This window comes from Notolepis coatsorum (assembly GCF_963971535.1).
Source record: "Notolepis coatsorum genome assembly, chromosome: 5".
Lineage (NCBI taxonomy): Eukaryota > Metazoa > Chordata > Actinopteri > Aulopiformes > Paralepididae > Notolepis > Notolepis coatsorum.
The window spans coordinates 29,106,934-29,121,235 of NC_140169.1; the positions used below are offsets into that span (position 1 = coordinate 29,106,934).

The 14,302-nt window shown below is 48.2% G+C and overlaps 1 protein-coding gene across 1 annotated transcript in view; it reads left to right on the forward strand.

Moving 5' to 3' along the window:
- fer1l6 (fer-1 like family member 6) overlaps positions 1 to 14,302 on the forward strand; it is a 270,095-nt gene that overhangs the window by 111,661 nt on the left and 144,132 nt on the right. Inside the window, 3 exon segments of the mRNA XM_084314053.1 lie at positions 4,583 to 4,811; positions 13,382 to 13,500; positions 13,913 to 14,035. Coding sequence (XP_084170179.1) covers positions 4,583 to 4,811; positions 13,382 to 13,500; positions 13,913 to 14,035 — 471 coding nt within the window.

A 14,302-nucleotide genomic window follows, 5' to 3' on the forward strand; every position in this document is an offset into this window, starting at 1 on the left:
GCGAGCGTGCAGCCTTGGGCACATACATTCTCCCCGGAGGACCCCCACCGGGATTGGGCTCCCGTGTCAGAGCCGATCTTACCACCCTATCTATGCCCCATGACACAGGCCTGTGGAATAATAGGGTGGAGCTTCTCCTCCCGACCCGGAAGATCAAACTGGCGTGACAAAGCGTCAGGTTTGACGTTCTTGGAACCGGGCCGATAGGAGATGGAAAATCGAAATCGAGTGAAGAATAACGCCCACCTGGCCTGGCGAGCGTTAAGGCGTTTAGTCCCTTGGATGTAAGCCAAGTTCTTATGATCAGTCCAAACAATGAAGGGATGTGCCGCCCCCTCTAACCAATGTCTCCATTCCTCCAGTGCCAACTTGATCGCCAACAACTCCTGATTACCTACGTCGTAGTTACGCTCGGCCGAAGACAGCCGGCGTGAAAAAAAAGCGCACGGATGCACCTTACCGTCCTTTAAACATCTCTGAGAGATCACCTCTCCCACCGCAATGTCAGAGGCATCCACCTCCACTATGAACGGAGTCTCTGCATTGTGGCGGATCAGTACCGGGGCGGAGGTAAATCGACGTTTGAGGTCGCAGAAGGCCGACTCTGCCCTAGGCGACCATTCAGGGAGAGAGGACTTAGTGAGAGCTGTTAAAGGATTGGCTAAGGTGCTAAAATTGCGAATAAAACGCTCCAAGACTGCACTGACCTTGGCTGGATCCATGCGAAGATCACCCTTCATCAACACAAAGCCCAGGAAGGAAACAGTGTCAGTGTGAAACACACACTTCTCTGCCTTAACAAATAGCTGATGCTTAAGGAGACGGTGAATCACCTCACGAACATGCAGTTGGTGTTGCACCATATTGTGAGAAAAAATTAGGATGTCATCTAGGTACACAAAAACTGACACCCCAATTAAATCCTGCAGCACGTCGTTAACCAGGGCTTGGAAGACTGCCGGAGCATTAGCTAAACCAAAAGGCATGACTAAATACTCATAATGTCCATTAGGAGTATTAAATGCAGTCTTCCACTCGTCTCCCTTTCTAATCCTGACCAAGTTGTATGCATTACGTAAATCAAGTTTAGAAAAGACCTGTGTCCATGAGAGGCAGAGGGTAACGGTTCTTAATGGAAACGTCGTTCAATCCCAGTCACACAGCACAGTCGCTGGGTACCGTTCTTCTTTGCTACAAAAAAGAACCCAGCCCCGGCAGGGGATGTAGAAGGACGGATATGCCCCGCGAGTAATGCCTCCTGAATGTAATTGTTCATAGACACTGTCTCGGGGCAAGAGAGGGAGAACATACGCCCACGGCGTGGAGAGGTATCGGGTAGAAGATTAATGGGGCAGTCGTATGACCTATGAGGCGGTAGTGCTTTAGCACGCGTCTTACTAAAAACGTCCGCCAGGTCCAAATAGATCTCAGGCACGCCTACTAAATCAGGATTAGGAGGTATGACAGAGTCTGCAACGCTCACCACCATCCTGGAGAGAGAAGAGGGAGACAAAAAAGAAGAGGAAGAATGGGCAGATAAACTCTCGCCGGGGGGCGACTTGACGCCGCTCCCCATTGAGAGTTCACCCGTTGCCCAATTAATATCAGGATTGCGTTTGGCTAACCAGGGGTGACCCAAAACAATTACACAATGAGGGGACATGATGACATAAAATTCTACCCATTCCCACCCCCCACCGGCCACCTGAATGCGCAACTGCGCCGTTCTCTGGGTAATGATCCCATCACCCAGTGACTGTCCATCCAACGACTGGACCGGAATAGGCACCTTCAATGTCTCTAAGGAAATACCCCACTCCTTAGTCAACCCCACATGTATTAAATTTCCCGCTGCCCCCGAATCCACCAAAGCCCTGGTCTTCCTAAAAGTGTCCCCACAACCCACAGTAACCTCAAAGAAAGTGTGTGCATCATGGGTGAAAGGTGAAAAAAGCCCACCTGCTAATGTCTCTCCTGAACTTAGCGAGCCTCCCTGTTTCCCGACACCGCCCGACAGCTGCCGAAGCGATGACCGGTCCGCCCACACCGGAAGCAGCGCTTCTGTTCAGCGGCAGACAGCGACAGCGCTCCCAGCTGCATGGGTTTGTCACCCAGTGGTTCACCTGTGTACTGCGGGATGAGATCGACACCGGAAGAAGAAGAAGGGAATCGTACCTGAGACGCTGTTGTTCCTCTTGCACGTTCCCTCTCCCGGTGCCAATTGTCCATTCTGATAGCCAGATTTATGACGCCGTCCAGGCGCTCTGGCAACTCGCAAACGGACAGCTCATCTTTCATGCGAACCGAGAGCCCCTGGACAAACGGGACACAGCAGGGTATCTCGGACCAGGCCGCCTCCCGGGCCAAAATGCGGAAATCAATGGCGTAATCTGCCACGGTGCGGAGGCCTTGCCGGCAAGCGATAAGCCGCCCACTGGCTTCGTAAATTGAAATTACTCAGGAAGTGTCGAATATTCTTCTTAACTCCCCGGTAAAGGCGTCCGTATCGTGGCAGATCCCCGACCCACTCACCCATTCTGTCGTAGCCCAGGAAAGGGCCCGGCCGGTGAGGAGAGTAATGATGTAGGCCACACGGGACATGGTGGTGGGGAATGAACGTGGCTGGAGTTGGAACACAAGTGAACACTGGGTGACAAATTCCCGACAACCCTCCGGGGCTCCTCCGTAACGCCCAGGCGGCGTTAGCCTTGGCTCCCGAACCTCCTCCGGGAACACGGAATGCGTTCGCCCCCTCTCGCCACTGGAAGCCGCATCCTCTGGCGAGAAATCCCCTGTAGACCTCGCCCCGGCAGCCGCCTGGCGAGCGATGTTGGCTGCAGTCAGAGCTGAATCCGCCGTCCCCTGGACTGTAACGGACATACTGCCCAGGCGATTCAGCTCGTCGCCCACCTCCATCTGACGTTCCGTTACGACCCGCAGACTGTCCTTCTGCGCCTGGTGTTCCGCCCAGATTGCCTCCATGGAACTCATCGTGGTCGGCTCTTCTGTTACGCATGTAAGAAATATTTGAGTTCCAGTTGTGGTGGCAAGTAATGAGACGGAGAGGTGGTAAGCTCTTTGAACAATGAATCCTCTTTTTTTTTGTTTATCTTTTTCCCCCTCCTTTTTCCGATTTTTCTCCCATCCCACTGTTAGTCGTTATGCCAATTCCCAACCCCCTTCCTGGTTGTTGCGCACCTCCCCCTACTGTTGGTCTGGGAGGCCGGAGACTGTCACATGTTTTCCTCCGACACATGTGCAGCCAGCCGGCAGCCAGCCTGGCAGCGCAGATTCTCACCGGGAGAGTGTGGAAGGTCACACTACCTTTCTCCAGATCCTACCCTCGCTGTGCAGGCGCCCCGACCGAACTGTAGGGGTCACTGTCCACAACGCCCAGGACCCACCCATGGCTTCCCTCCCCCTAACTCAGCCAAACGAGTTAGTATAGCGATCAGCCCAAGCCAAGGCAATGCTGACTCTCCGGGAGTTGAGACCGCAGCCTCTTGCATTGGTGACGAGCACAATCTCTGCTACGCCACCTGACCGCCCGCTATGAATCCTCTTTAATGGAAGAATTCAGAGCAGGCAGGAAAACAGGCAGACATAGGACGTCAACTGAGAGCACACAAAACAATATACCGTAATTCCTCTAATAGTAACCGGTATTCAATTAAAAACCGGGTCTCTATTAATGGCCGGGTGCGCTGTTGAGCTAAGCAATTATAAGCCGGCCTCCTAATAAAAGCCGGGTATATTTTGTTATTGTTGTTATATGCTGGCCTGGCTGTGCAGTAAATACCATAATGGTATGGTGTTAATGTTTACCAAGAGAGTAAGCCTACCTCAGAATTGTATAAAACGAAGTTATTATTATTATTATTATACCAGTATTGTGATTGCACTATTTTACTTTATTTAACTTTTTTTTACCACCTGTATTTCATACAGTACTTGGTTTCAATAAATGAACCCAGTACATTTGACTGGGTTCAAACTGACACAAAATGTTGATTTATTCATTATGATCTGTTTGACAATTAGAAATATAGGCCTCTCTCATACATGCCTCCTCCTAGTCCTAATACAAGCCTGGTATCCGCTACAGTTGAAACAAATACAAGCAGGGGTTACTATTAGAGGAATTACGGTAACCTATGTGAGAGAGAACAAGGCAAGGAACAAGTACCGCCGCACTAGTCCTGGTACCGTCGAGACTGGATCTGAGAAAGGTGAAGAGCCGACGAGGAATAGAAGAAAACAAGAGTTACTTTAAGGTCAGCATTCCTGACATTCCACACGTTCCACAGAGTGACAGCCAATCCCAGGTGACAAACAATAATGCAATTACAGAGGGAAAGTGAAGAGGTGACAGAATGGTAGCCGGGCTCTCAGGTCCAACAAGACCAGAGAACCCAGAACGTTACAGTAATACATTATAGAGCTGGTAATACACTATAGAGCTGGTAATACACTATAGAGCTGGTAATACACTATAGAGCTGGTAATACATTATAGAGCTGGTAATACACTATAGAGCTGGTAATACATGGTCCTCTCCTCCCCTCTTCTTCCTCTCCTGTAGGAGTTACCAGAGAATGAGCTCCTCCATCCTCCTCTCAGTGTAAGTGTGGTTGACTGGCGGGCGTTCGGTCGCAGCACCCTGGTAGGGAGCCACGTCATCACCAACCTCAAGGCGCTGAAATACACCCTGCCTACTCCAGCACCCAGTCCCAAACACACCCCCCCTGTACACACACCTCTCCAGCAACAAGCAGGACCCCTGCCAGCTCCAGAGATACAGGGTGCAGAGGGTAATGATGCGGTTTTTTTACCTAAAGGTTGGGACTCATGACGTGCTAAACTAATTAGCAGGTGCTGGTTGACTGCGACCGACTCATCCATAGTTTTCACATTGTAGCAACGTTTTGTACGTTTGCCATGTTGTTTCACTAAGTTCACACATTTCACACATTAATGTTCAGAATGAATGCTTTTGTTCCCGGAAAATAAGCTAGCATGGTCTGCTAGTGTTAAGTCAAGTCAAGTCAAGAGTTTTATTTGTCACGGCATACAAGCATACAGTGACATGCGGGTGGTCATGCCAGTAGTGATTGTGCAATAATACAGGTAATACGAATAAGACATTTGTGGAATAATACAAGTAATAAGAATAAGACATAACAGGTATAATGTACATAAAGTTTACAAAAAGCATGGTAAAATACATGCTAAGGTCCTGCGATAGTGCAATACAATGTTAGCTACAGATGAGGCACTGGGTCTTATGTACACTACTATACAATACTATACAATACTATATTTACTATACAAGAACCACTCCCGTTCTTTATTTTTCTTATTTTTTTGCCTGACCGCAGCAGCTTGAACAGGCTGTTGTTGGGGTGGTGAGGGTCTTTCATTATTCTGCAGGCTCTGGATTTGCACCTCTTGTTATATAAGACATGCAGGGGTGGTAGTGCAATACCCGTAGTACGCTCAGCTGAGTGCACCACTCTCTGTAGGGCCTTCTTGTCCTGTGCCTTGCTGTTTCCATACCAGGCAGTGATGTTTCCAGTCAAGATGCTCTCTACAGCTCCGGAGTAGAAGGACTGGAGTATCTTCCCCGATACTCTGAACTTCCTTAATCTGTCTCAGGTGGTAGAGGCGCTGCTTCGCCTTCTTTACGACTGAGTCTATGTGTGCTGTTAGTAGCTGTTAGTAACGACAGCAGCCAGCTAGCTCACTTGTTTCAAGTTTCAAGTTTCAGGTTTTTGTTTTATTTGTCACATATGTAGCAGGGTGGATTATCCCTGCTTTATGGGAGTGGTTGTCAGTGTTGGGAAAGTTCACTTTCTACATGAACTAGTTCAGTTCATAGTTCATAATTCAAAATTTTGAACTAAAGTTCATGGTTTCAAAAATGAACTAATTTAGTTCTTTTTAGTTCTTTTTTGATATATATTTTTTTTTATAGAGATTTTTCACGTACAGTTACTTACATTACAAAAACACACATTGGGACAATGGGGGGGGGGGGGGGGTCCTCCAGTTCATCTCTATGCCATCATCCACACCATAAGCAAGCAAAAACAAAACAAAAAGAAAAGAAAAACAAGCAAAAAGGAAAAGCAAACCAAGACAGGCACTGTACAGTATTGCACTTGCCTCGAGCCCATTCACATGTAGACATATATGTATTTTTTCCTATCCTAGGTCTGTCCATACAATGGGGCACTGGGCCTTTAGAAGGATCCGAGAAATTTCAGCAGGAAAATAGTCTAATAGTGGGGCCCACACCTCCTGAAAGGAAGCGTTGTTGCCTCTATGCATTGCACAGTGTCTTTCATGGGGTAGCACACCGAAGATCTCTCTATACCACATTTGTAAAAATGGAGGCTTATCCTTAATCCAGTTTATCAGAATGCATTTCCGGGCTGAAAGTAGAAGTTTATCAAATAGTTTGAATTGTAAAGGGTGTCTCACCCCTCCTACCCAAGTCTTGTTTACTTCAGGGACCCCCATTTTCAATTCATGACTGAGCTGTACTATACTGTACCCATTCTGCAATATGTTAATAAAGTGTTCAATCAATCAAAAACACTTAGATTCCCAAAAGTAGTGATAGACTGTAGGTACCCAGGTCTGTTTGACATTTCGAACATAAAGGAGATATTGAACGGCCCATTTTGTTAGTTTTTTCAATACATTGCTGCAAACTATTATTTGTAAAAAATATTGAACCACACAGACAGCAATCAGAATACTGGCATTTCCATAACGCTTTGCCACCGCGCATTCAGTCCACACTGCAGCTTTCATCTCTACAGTATATTTTCAAAAACATGAGGAACAACTTTGCTTGAATTGTCTTTATTATGAAAACTAAAACAGGACGTTTGCATATTCTCAATGTTGCTGTCGACGTCGTCGCGTCGATGTGGGGACTTGCTTCTTCAAACTGGGTGGACAAAGTTTACAGACAAACGTTAGATTGTTTCCGTCTGAGTCAGTACTGACTTTAACGTTAAACTATTTTAAATCCCCAAGCGCCGACATCTAGAGGTAGAGTTCTCTGAGCAAGTGCTGCTCTCGACCTGCTCCTGCGCAGCTCTCGGCTTCTGCTCGCAGATTCAGCTGTTGTTGTGATGAGTCTGATGACGTAGCAGGGGGTGTACAGGCGCGTTGCCAGATCGGTTGGTTTTCCACATAATTTTAAAGCCTGTTTACGGTGTGTTTTAACTGGGTTTTCGGCTGAAATACATATGAAATCTGGCACATCTTTGAACGCCGTTATAACAGAGTGCTGAGAATGAACGCGTTCTCAATTACGTTCATTTAGCGGATAATCAGTACGTTCAGTTCACGTTCGCCCAAAATACGAACGCGTTCATGAACGATCGTTCATTGAACGCATTCAGGTACATCACTGGTGGTTGTACACGGCCACCTAGTAGCGGGATGCAGTAGATTCTAATCTATCTGAACCCCCGTCTTTGGGCCCGGAACGTCGAACTGGAGGGCGGGCAGCAGGAGCGGATGGGGCCCAGGATTTACTAACCTGGGGGGTGGTACTCTGGTCCTCCTCGCCTTCCAGGGCGGTCAGCAGTAGCTCCCCACACACTCTCACTTCCCCCAGTACCTCCGTTAGCCCTCCCACACCTGGTGACTGTTAGTTGACTAAAGATATTGCGCTCCCCCAAAGCAGTACCCTTCCTTGACAACCTGTAGAGACCTTTAACCATGTGATACGAATAGGGTGGGAAGGGTTAAATAAATAGTAATGCTGATAGTCATATATTTACCCGGTCAACAAAGGTTAGAACAAGGTTCAGTAATAGACACACACACCATGCTCCCATCTACGTCTCCTTTATATAAGGCCTGGTCAAGTAGCAATTACAGATTATAACTTCATGTGGTTCATATGCAGTATAATCACATTAGGCACCGGGTGCTCTCACTCACAATACAGGGGAACGCTATTCCCAAAATAGGCACCTAGTGCTCAGTACATTAATTCAAAAGCCCCGCTTTGAGTAGGGGAAGACCCAGGCACATATTAAGGAGTTCAATGGGAATTCAAGAACATCACAATATTATTACAATACAAAAATAAATTACATGTGGGCCCACGTTACCAAATAAAAGACCTAAGCTAAAGCCGGCTTATAATGGTTGGGGTACCCCTAGACGCTGGTTGTTAGCGTTCGCTTCAAATTAATATTGTTTTGGCACACGAAGTACCGCTGTACTTAACCGAGATGGCGGGTCCACTCTCACCACCCCTCGTCCGGGTGACAAGATGGCCGTCGGGCGATCCCGCGAGAACAGCCAGCGGGCCGGGGTAGGCAGCAGGGGCAGTGGCTGAACTGGAGGAGCGTGCTGTGTTGTGGCGACCTCTGCTGGAAGAAGAGGTGTCCTCGGCTGCGTCGACGAGACGTCCACTGCGGGGCTGCTGACTGAGCTGGCGTGCTCTAAACTGTTTGCTACCTTAAACACAGCTAAACTGGGGGGGCAGGTGGCGCACGGAGATTACGTTCGTCACCAACACCGGGAGATATTGGATTCGCCTGTTAGAATCCAGCTCCCGGCGTTGCTATCAGCTTGGCTGGCCTCTCACACTGATACAATTGGCTATATAAGGGGGTGGGAAAGCTTAAGGATGGGTCCTGGGCGTTGTGGACAGCGACCCCTACAGTTCGGTCGGGGCGCCTGCTCAGCAAGGGTTGGAACTAAGGAGAGATAGTGTGGCCTCCCACACGCTACACTCTCCCCGGTGAGAACCTGCGCGGCCAAGTTGGCCTGCCCCAGGGTGCACATGCGTCGGAGGAAAGCATGTGACAGTCTCCGGTCTCCCGGACCAACAGTAGGGGAAAGTATGCAACAACCAGGAAGGGTGGGATGGGAGAAAAATCGGGAAAAAGGAGGGGAAGAAAGATAAAAAAAAATTAAAAAATAAAAACACCGCTAAACTGTGGGTCTTGGTGGACCCTCCTGCTGTCGCCTATACAGCTAACGCAACGTGCTATAGGCACCACCTGTCTTCAGCGACGCTCGCCTTGTGGTATACTCAGAGTCACTATAGCCGTTAGCAGCAAGCTAATATACCGCTTCAACTTCTAGGATAACACGTTATTTACTTTCCGTTTCACTTATTCACACACTTCTCTATCGCTTGTACTTCTAGGATAACCCGTTTCACTTATTCACACACTTCTCTATCGCTTGTACTTCTAGGATAACCCGTGTTCTAGCAAAGTACTTGTTATCTCCCGTTGCTCTTCAACGGGGCTCTTCGAGTCGAAGAGGACTTCCTCATGTTCCGCCCTCCAGGTAACCAACTCTCACTCGCTGCTTCTTTCTCGTCCGCTCCGCCTGCCACCACCGCCCCCTGCTGGCGACCGCAAACTGGTCCCACTATAGGACACTCAAGGCAGGAAGAAAGATGCTTCAATGTTAATGGTCCATACCGAAGCCGGAGGGAAGAAGAGCACCTCGCCTTATTAGTCCGGGCAAGATATCAAAGAGGAACACTCTCACTTCCCCCAGTACCTCCGTTAGCCCTCCCACACCTGGTGACTGTTAGTTGACTAAAGATATTGCGCTCCCCCAAAGCAGTACCCTTCCTTGACAACCTGTAGAGACCTTTAACCATGTGATACGAATAGGGTGGGAAGGGTTAAATAAATAGTAATGCTGATAGTCATATATTTACCCGGTCAACAAAGGTTAGAACAAGGTTCAGTAATAGACACACACACCATGCTCCCATCTACGTCTCCTTTATATAAGGCCTGGTCAAGTAGCAATTACAGATTATAACTTCATGTGGTTCATATGCAGTATAATCACATTAGGCACCGGGTGCTCTCACTCACAATACAGGGGAACGCTATTCCCAAAATAGGCACCTAGTGCTCAGTACATTAATTCAAAAGCCCCGCTTTGAGTAGGGGAAGACCCAGGCACATATTAAGGAGTTCAATGGGAATTCAAGAACATCACAATATTATTACAATACAAAAATAAATTACATGTGGGCCCACGTTACCAAATAAAAGACCTAAGCTAAAGCCGGCTTATAATGGTTGGGGTACCCCTAGACGCTGGTTGTTAGCGTTCGCTTCAAATTAATATTGTTTTGGCACACGAAGTACCGCTGTACTTAACCGAGATGGCGGGTCCACTCTCACCACCCCTCGTCCGGGTGACAAGATGGCCGTCGGGCGATCCCGCGAGAACAGCCAGCGGGCCGGGGTAGGCAGCAGGGGCAGTGGCTGAACTGGAGGAGCGTGCTGTGTTGTGGCGACCTCTGCTGGAAGAAGAGGTGTCCTCGGCTGCGTCGACGAGACGTCCACTGCGGGGCTGCTGACTGAGCTGGCGTGCTCTAAACTGTTTGCTACCTTAAACACAGCTAAACTGGGGGGGCAGGTGGCGCACGGAGATTACGTTCGTCACCAACACCGGGAGATATTGGATTCGCCTGTTAGAATCCAGCTCCCGGCGTTGCTATCAGCTTGGCTGGCCTCTCACACTGATACAATTGGCTATATAAGGGGGTGGGAAAGCTTAAGGATGGGTCCTGGGCGTTGTGGACAGCGACCCCTACAGTTCGGTCGGGGCGCCTGCTCAGCAAGGGTTGGAACTAAGGAGAGATAGTGTGGCCTCCCACACGCTACACTCTCCCCGGTGAGAACCTGCGCGGCCAAGTTGGCCTGCCCCAGGGTGCACATGCGTCGGAGGAAAGCATGTGACAGTCTCCGGTCTCCCGGACCAACAGTAGGGGAAAGTATGCAACAACCAGGAAGGGTGGGATGGGAGAAAAATCGGGAAAAAGGAGGGGAAGAAAGATAAAAAAAAATTAAAAAATAAAAACACCGCTAAACTGTGGGTCTTGGTGGACCCTCCTGCTGTCGCCTATACAGCTAACGCAACGTGCTATAGGCACCACCTGTCTTCAGCGACGCTCGCCTTGTGGTATACTCAGAGTCACTATAGCCGTTAGCAGCAAGCTAATATACCGCTTCAACTTCTAGGATAACACGTTATTTACTTTCCGTTTCACTTATTCACACACTTCTCTATCGCTTGTACTTCTAGGATAACCCGTTTCACTTATTCACACACTTCTCTATCGCTTGTACTTCTAGGATAACCCGTGTTCTAGCAAAGTACTTGTTATCTCCCGTTGCTCTTCAACGGGGCTCTTCGAGTCGAAGAGGACTTCCTCATGTTCCGCCCTCCAGGTAACCAACTCTCACTCGCTGCTTCTTTCTCGTCCGCTCCGCCTGCCACCACCGCCCCCTGCTGGCGACCGCAAACTGGTCCCACTATAGGACACTCAAGGCAGGAAGAAAGATGCTTCAATGTTAATGGTCCATACCGAAGCCGGAGGGAAGAAGAGCACCTCGCCTTATTAGTCCGGGCAAGATATCAAAGAGGAACACTGTTTATTATGTCTTTGTGCACACAGGGGAAGTAACAGGTTAAGTCAGCACTTCTGAATAAATAGCAGAATATTCAGGATGCTACACATATAAAGTACATGTACATTAAAGTGAAATGCTTGGTTCTGTAAGAGCCCCCTGAGAATGTGCTTCATACAGTAAAAAAAAAGTTAAAAGAATAAAGTCTAAAGTCTAAACACTATACCAAATATACAATATATAATACAAACTAAAGTACAACCTAAAGTACAAAATGAGGTACAAAATGCAAACAATGAAGTACAAATGCAAACTTAAAGAAACGCTAAATGCAAAAATAAGGTATGGATGTAGTGCAAATATTTTTGTAATAAATAGATCAAATATGGTGTAGTGTTTAAAGTGTCTAAATGAATGTTAAAGGTGAGTGTTTGTTTAAAGTGAGTGTGTTCATGTGGATGTGTGTGCAATGAATGTCGATGGATGGGTTAGTGTTGCACATTGAGCATCCTGATGGCCTGAGCATAGAGTGGGAAGCCCACCTCCATTTGTGCCTTCGACTGATCAAGCCACTCTCTGCAGTCTGCTGCGGTCGTGTGCGGTGCTATTCCCAAACGAGGAGGTGATGTTACCAGTCAGGATGCTCTCTATTGTGCATGAGTAGAAGTTCTTTAAGATCTTCTGACTCACTTTGAACTCCTTTAGGCACCTAAGGAAGTAGAGGCGCTGCCGCGCTTTCTTCACTACACTGTCTATGTGTGTGGTGGTCCATGTCAAGTCCTCGGATATGTGGACTCCGAGGTACTTGGAATTGTTCACTCTCCAGACCGCCTAAAGTCCACAATCAGTTCTTTGGTTTTGCTGACGTTCAGGAAGAGGCTGTTCTCCTGGCACCACAGCTTCAGGTTCTCCACCTCTCCCAGGTAGGCCCACCACAGGTGTGTCGTCAGCAAACTTGACGATTGTGTTGCTGTTGTGCTGTGCCACACAGTCATGCGTGTAAAGCAAGTAGAGGAGGGGGCTCAGAACACAGCCCTGGTGGGCACCTGTGTAGAGAGTGATGGATGAGGAGCAGTGCATGTGAGCGGATCCGAGCGTGAGCGGCGCGGGGCGCGGAGCGGCCGGTTTTGACGTGAGCGAGGAGTGGGTTTTAAAATGAGTCGGCGCGACGTCCGGAGCGAGAGTTCTCCTCCGCTCCAATCCACTCCAGGCCGCTCACAGTGGTTTAACACTGTTGATGTAATATACATGCAGTACAATGCCAAAGCAACAGATGGCGATGTACAAACATGAAGGCCATTTTCAACCAATGAGAAGGGGGAACCTGTGATATCCTGTTCAGGCTTCACTCCTCCTCCTTCACTCACTCCTGTTAGAAAAAGTATCGACGCCATTGTTGTTGACGTTAGCTTACATGCTAACGTTAATGGCAGCGACCATAGCATTGTGGCTCGGCTAGCCTATCATCGCTTAATAGAGCTAGTGAATGGATAAACAACGTTATTTAACATTGCAGAATGGGTACAATTACAATGCGGCTCAATACAAACAATTGTTAAGGGGCCCAGGGGGTGTAGACTGTTGTAGTTTGAGCTAATTTACACCATGCTCCCAAAAAAAAAATAAAAAATGCCGAGCGATCTGGCGCGGGGAGCGGGGAGCGCTCGATTCAAGGTGAGCGGGGAGCGAGCGGAGAGCGACTTGGGGGCGGGGTCAACATGAGCGATTAGCGGAGCGGACCAAGCTTTAAAGAGCGAAGAGCGGATTTCTCGGCCGCGCCGATCCGCTCACGTGGCCTGATGAGGAGGTGCAGTTACCTGCTCTGACCACTTTGATTATCTCACGTTAAGCCTTTCTCCAGTTTGTCTGATAGATGTTTTTCCTGTCCAATAGAATTGATTGCTATCTTTGTCCTGTGCAATAGAATTTAGTACCGTCTTTGTCTTGTCCAATAGGATTGAGCCAGCAGTCCATAGAGACCAGCTCCACTGTATCTCTGGTCAGTCATGACAGCGTGGTCAATGTAGAACAGGAAGTTGCACCCCCTCCACAACCAGAACCAGAGAAGAAGAAGGTCAGGAAGCATGCATGCACACACACACGCACGCACGCGCGCACGCGCACACACACACACACACACACACACACACACACACACACACACACACACACACACACACACACACACACACACACACACACACACACACACACACACACACACACACACACACACACACACACACACACACGTGTAGTGACTATACAGTACTTGTGCTCTCCTTCCATCAACTCCATTCATTCCCCAGCTAACCCCTAGCACTGATTTTAACTTCTAAAAACAAATCTCACTTTACCCAAAGCAGGTCCTAACAACTACAGTACACCAAGTAATAACTACAGTACACCAGGTAATAACTACAGTACACCAGGTAATACTACACAAGTACCCCATTATTCATCTTGCGTCTCTTCGTGTGTGGCAGGAGACGAGGAAGACCGCTCGTAAATCGACCAAGAGACGGAAACGCACCATAGCTGACGAGTCTGCAGAATGTGTTATAGACTGGTGGTCAAAATACTATGCCTCGGTGAAGAAGATACAACAGGTAGGACTGTTACCTCCTACTGCAACATGTAGACCTCTCTAACTCTACTGCAACATGTAGACCTCTCTATAACATGTAGACCTCTCTAACTCTACTGCAACATGTAGACCTCTCTAACTCTACTACAACATGTAGACCTCTCTAACTCTACTGCAACATGTAGACCTCTCTAACTCTACTACAACATGTAGACCTCTCTAACTCTACTGCAACATGTAGACCTCTCTAACTCTACTGCAACATGTAGAACTCTCTAACTACTACAAC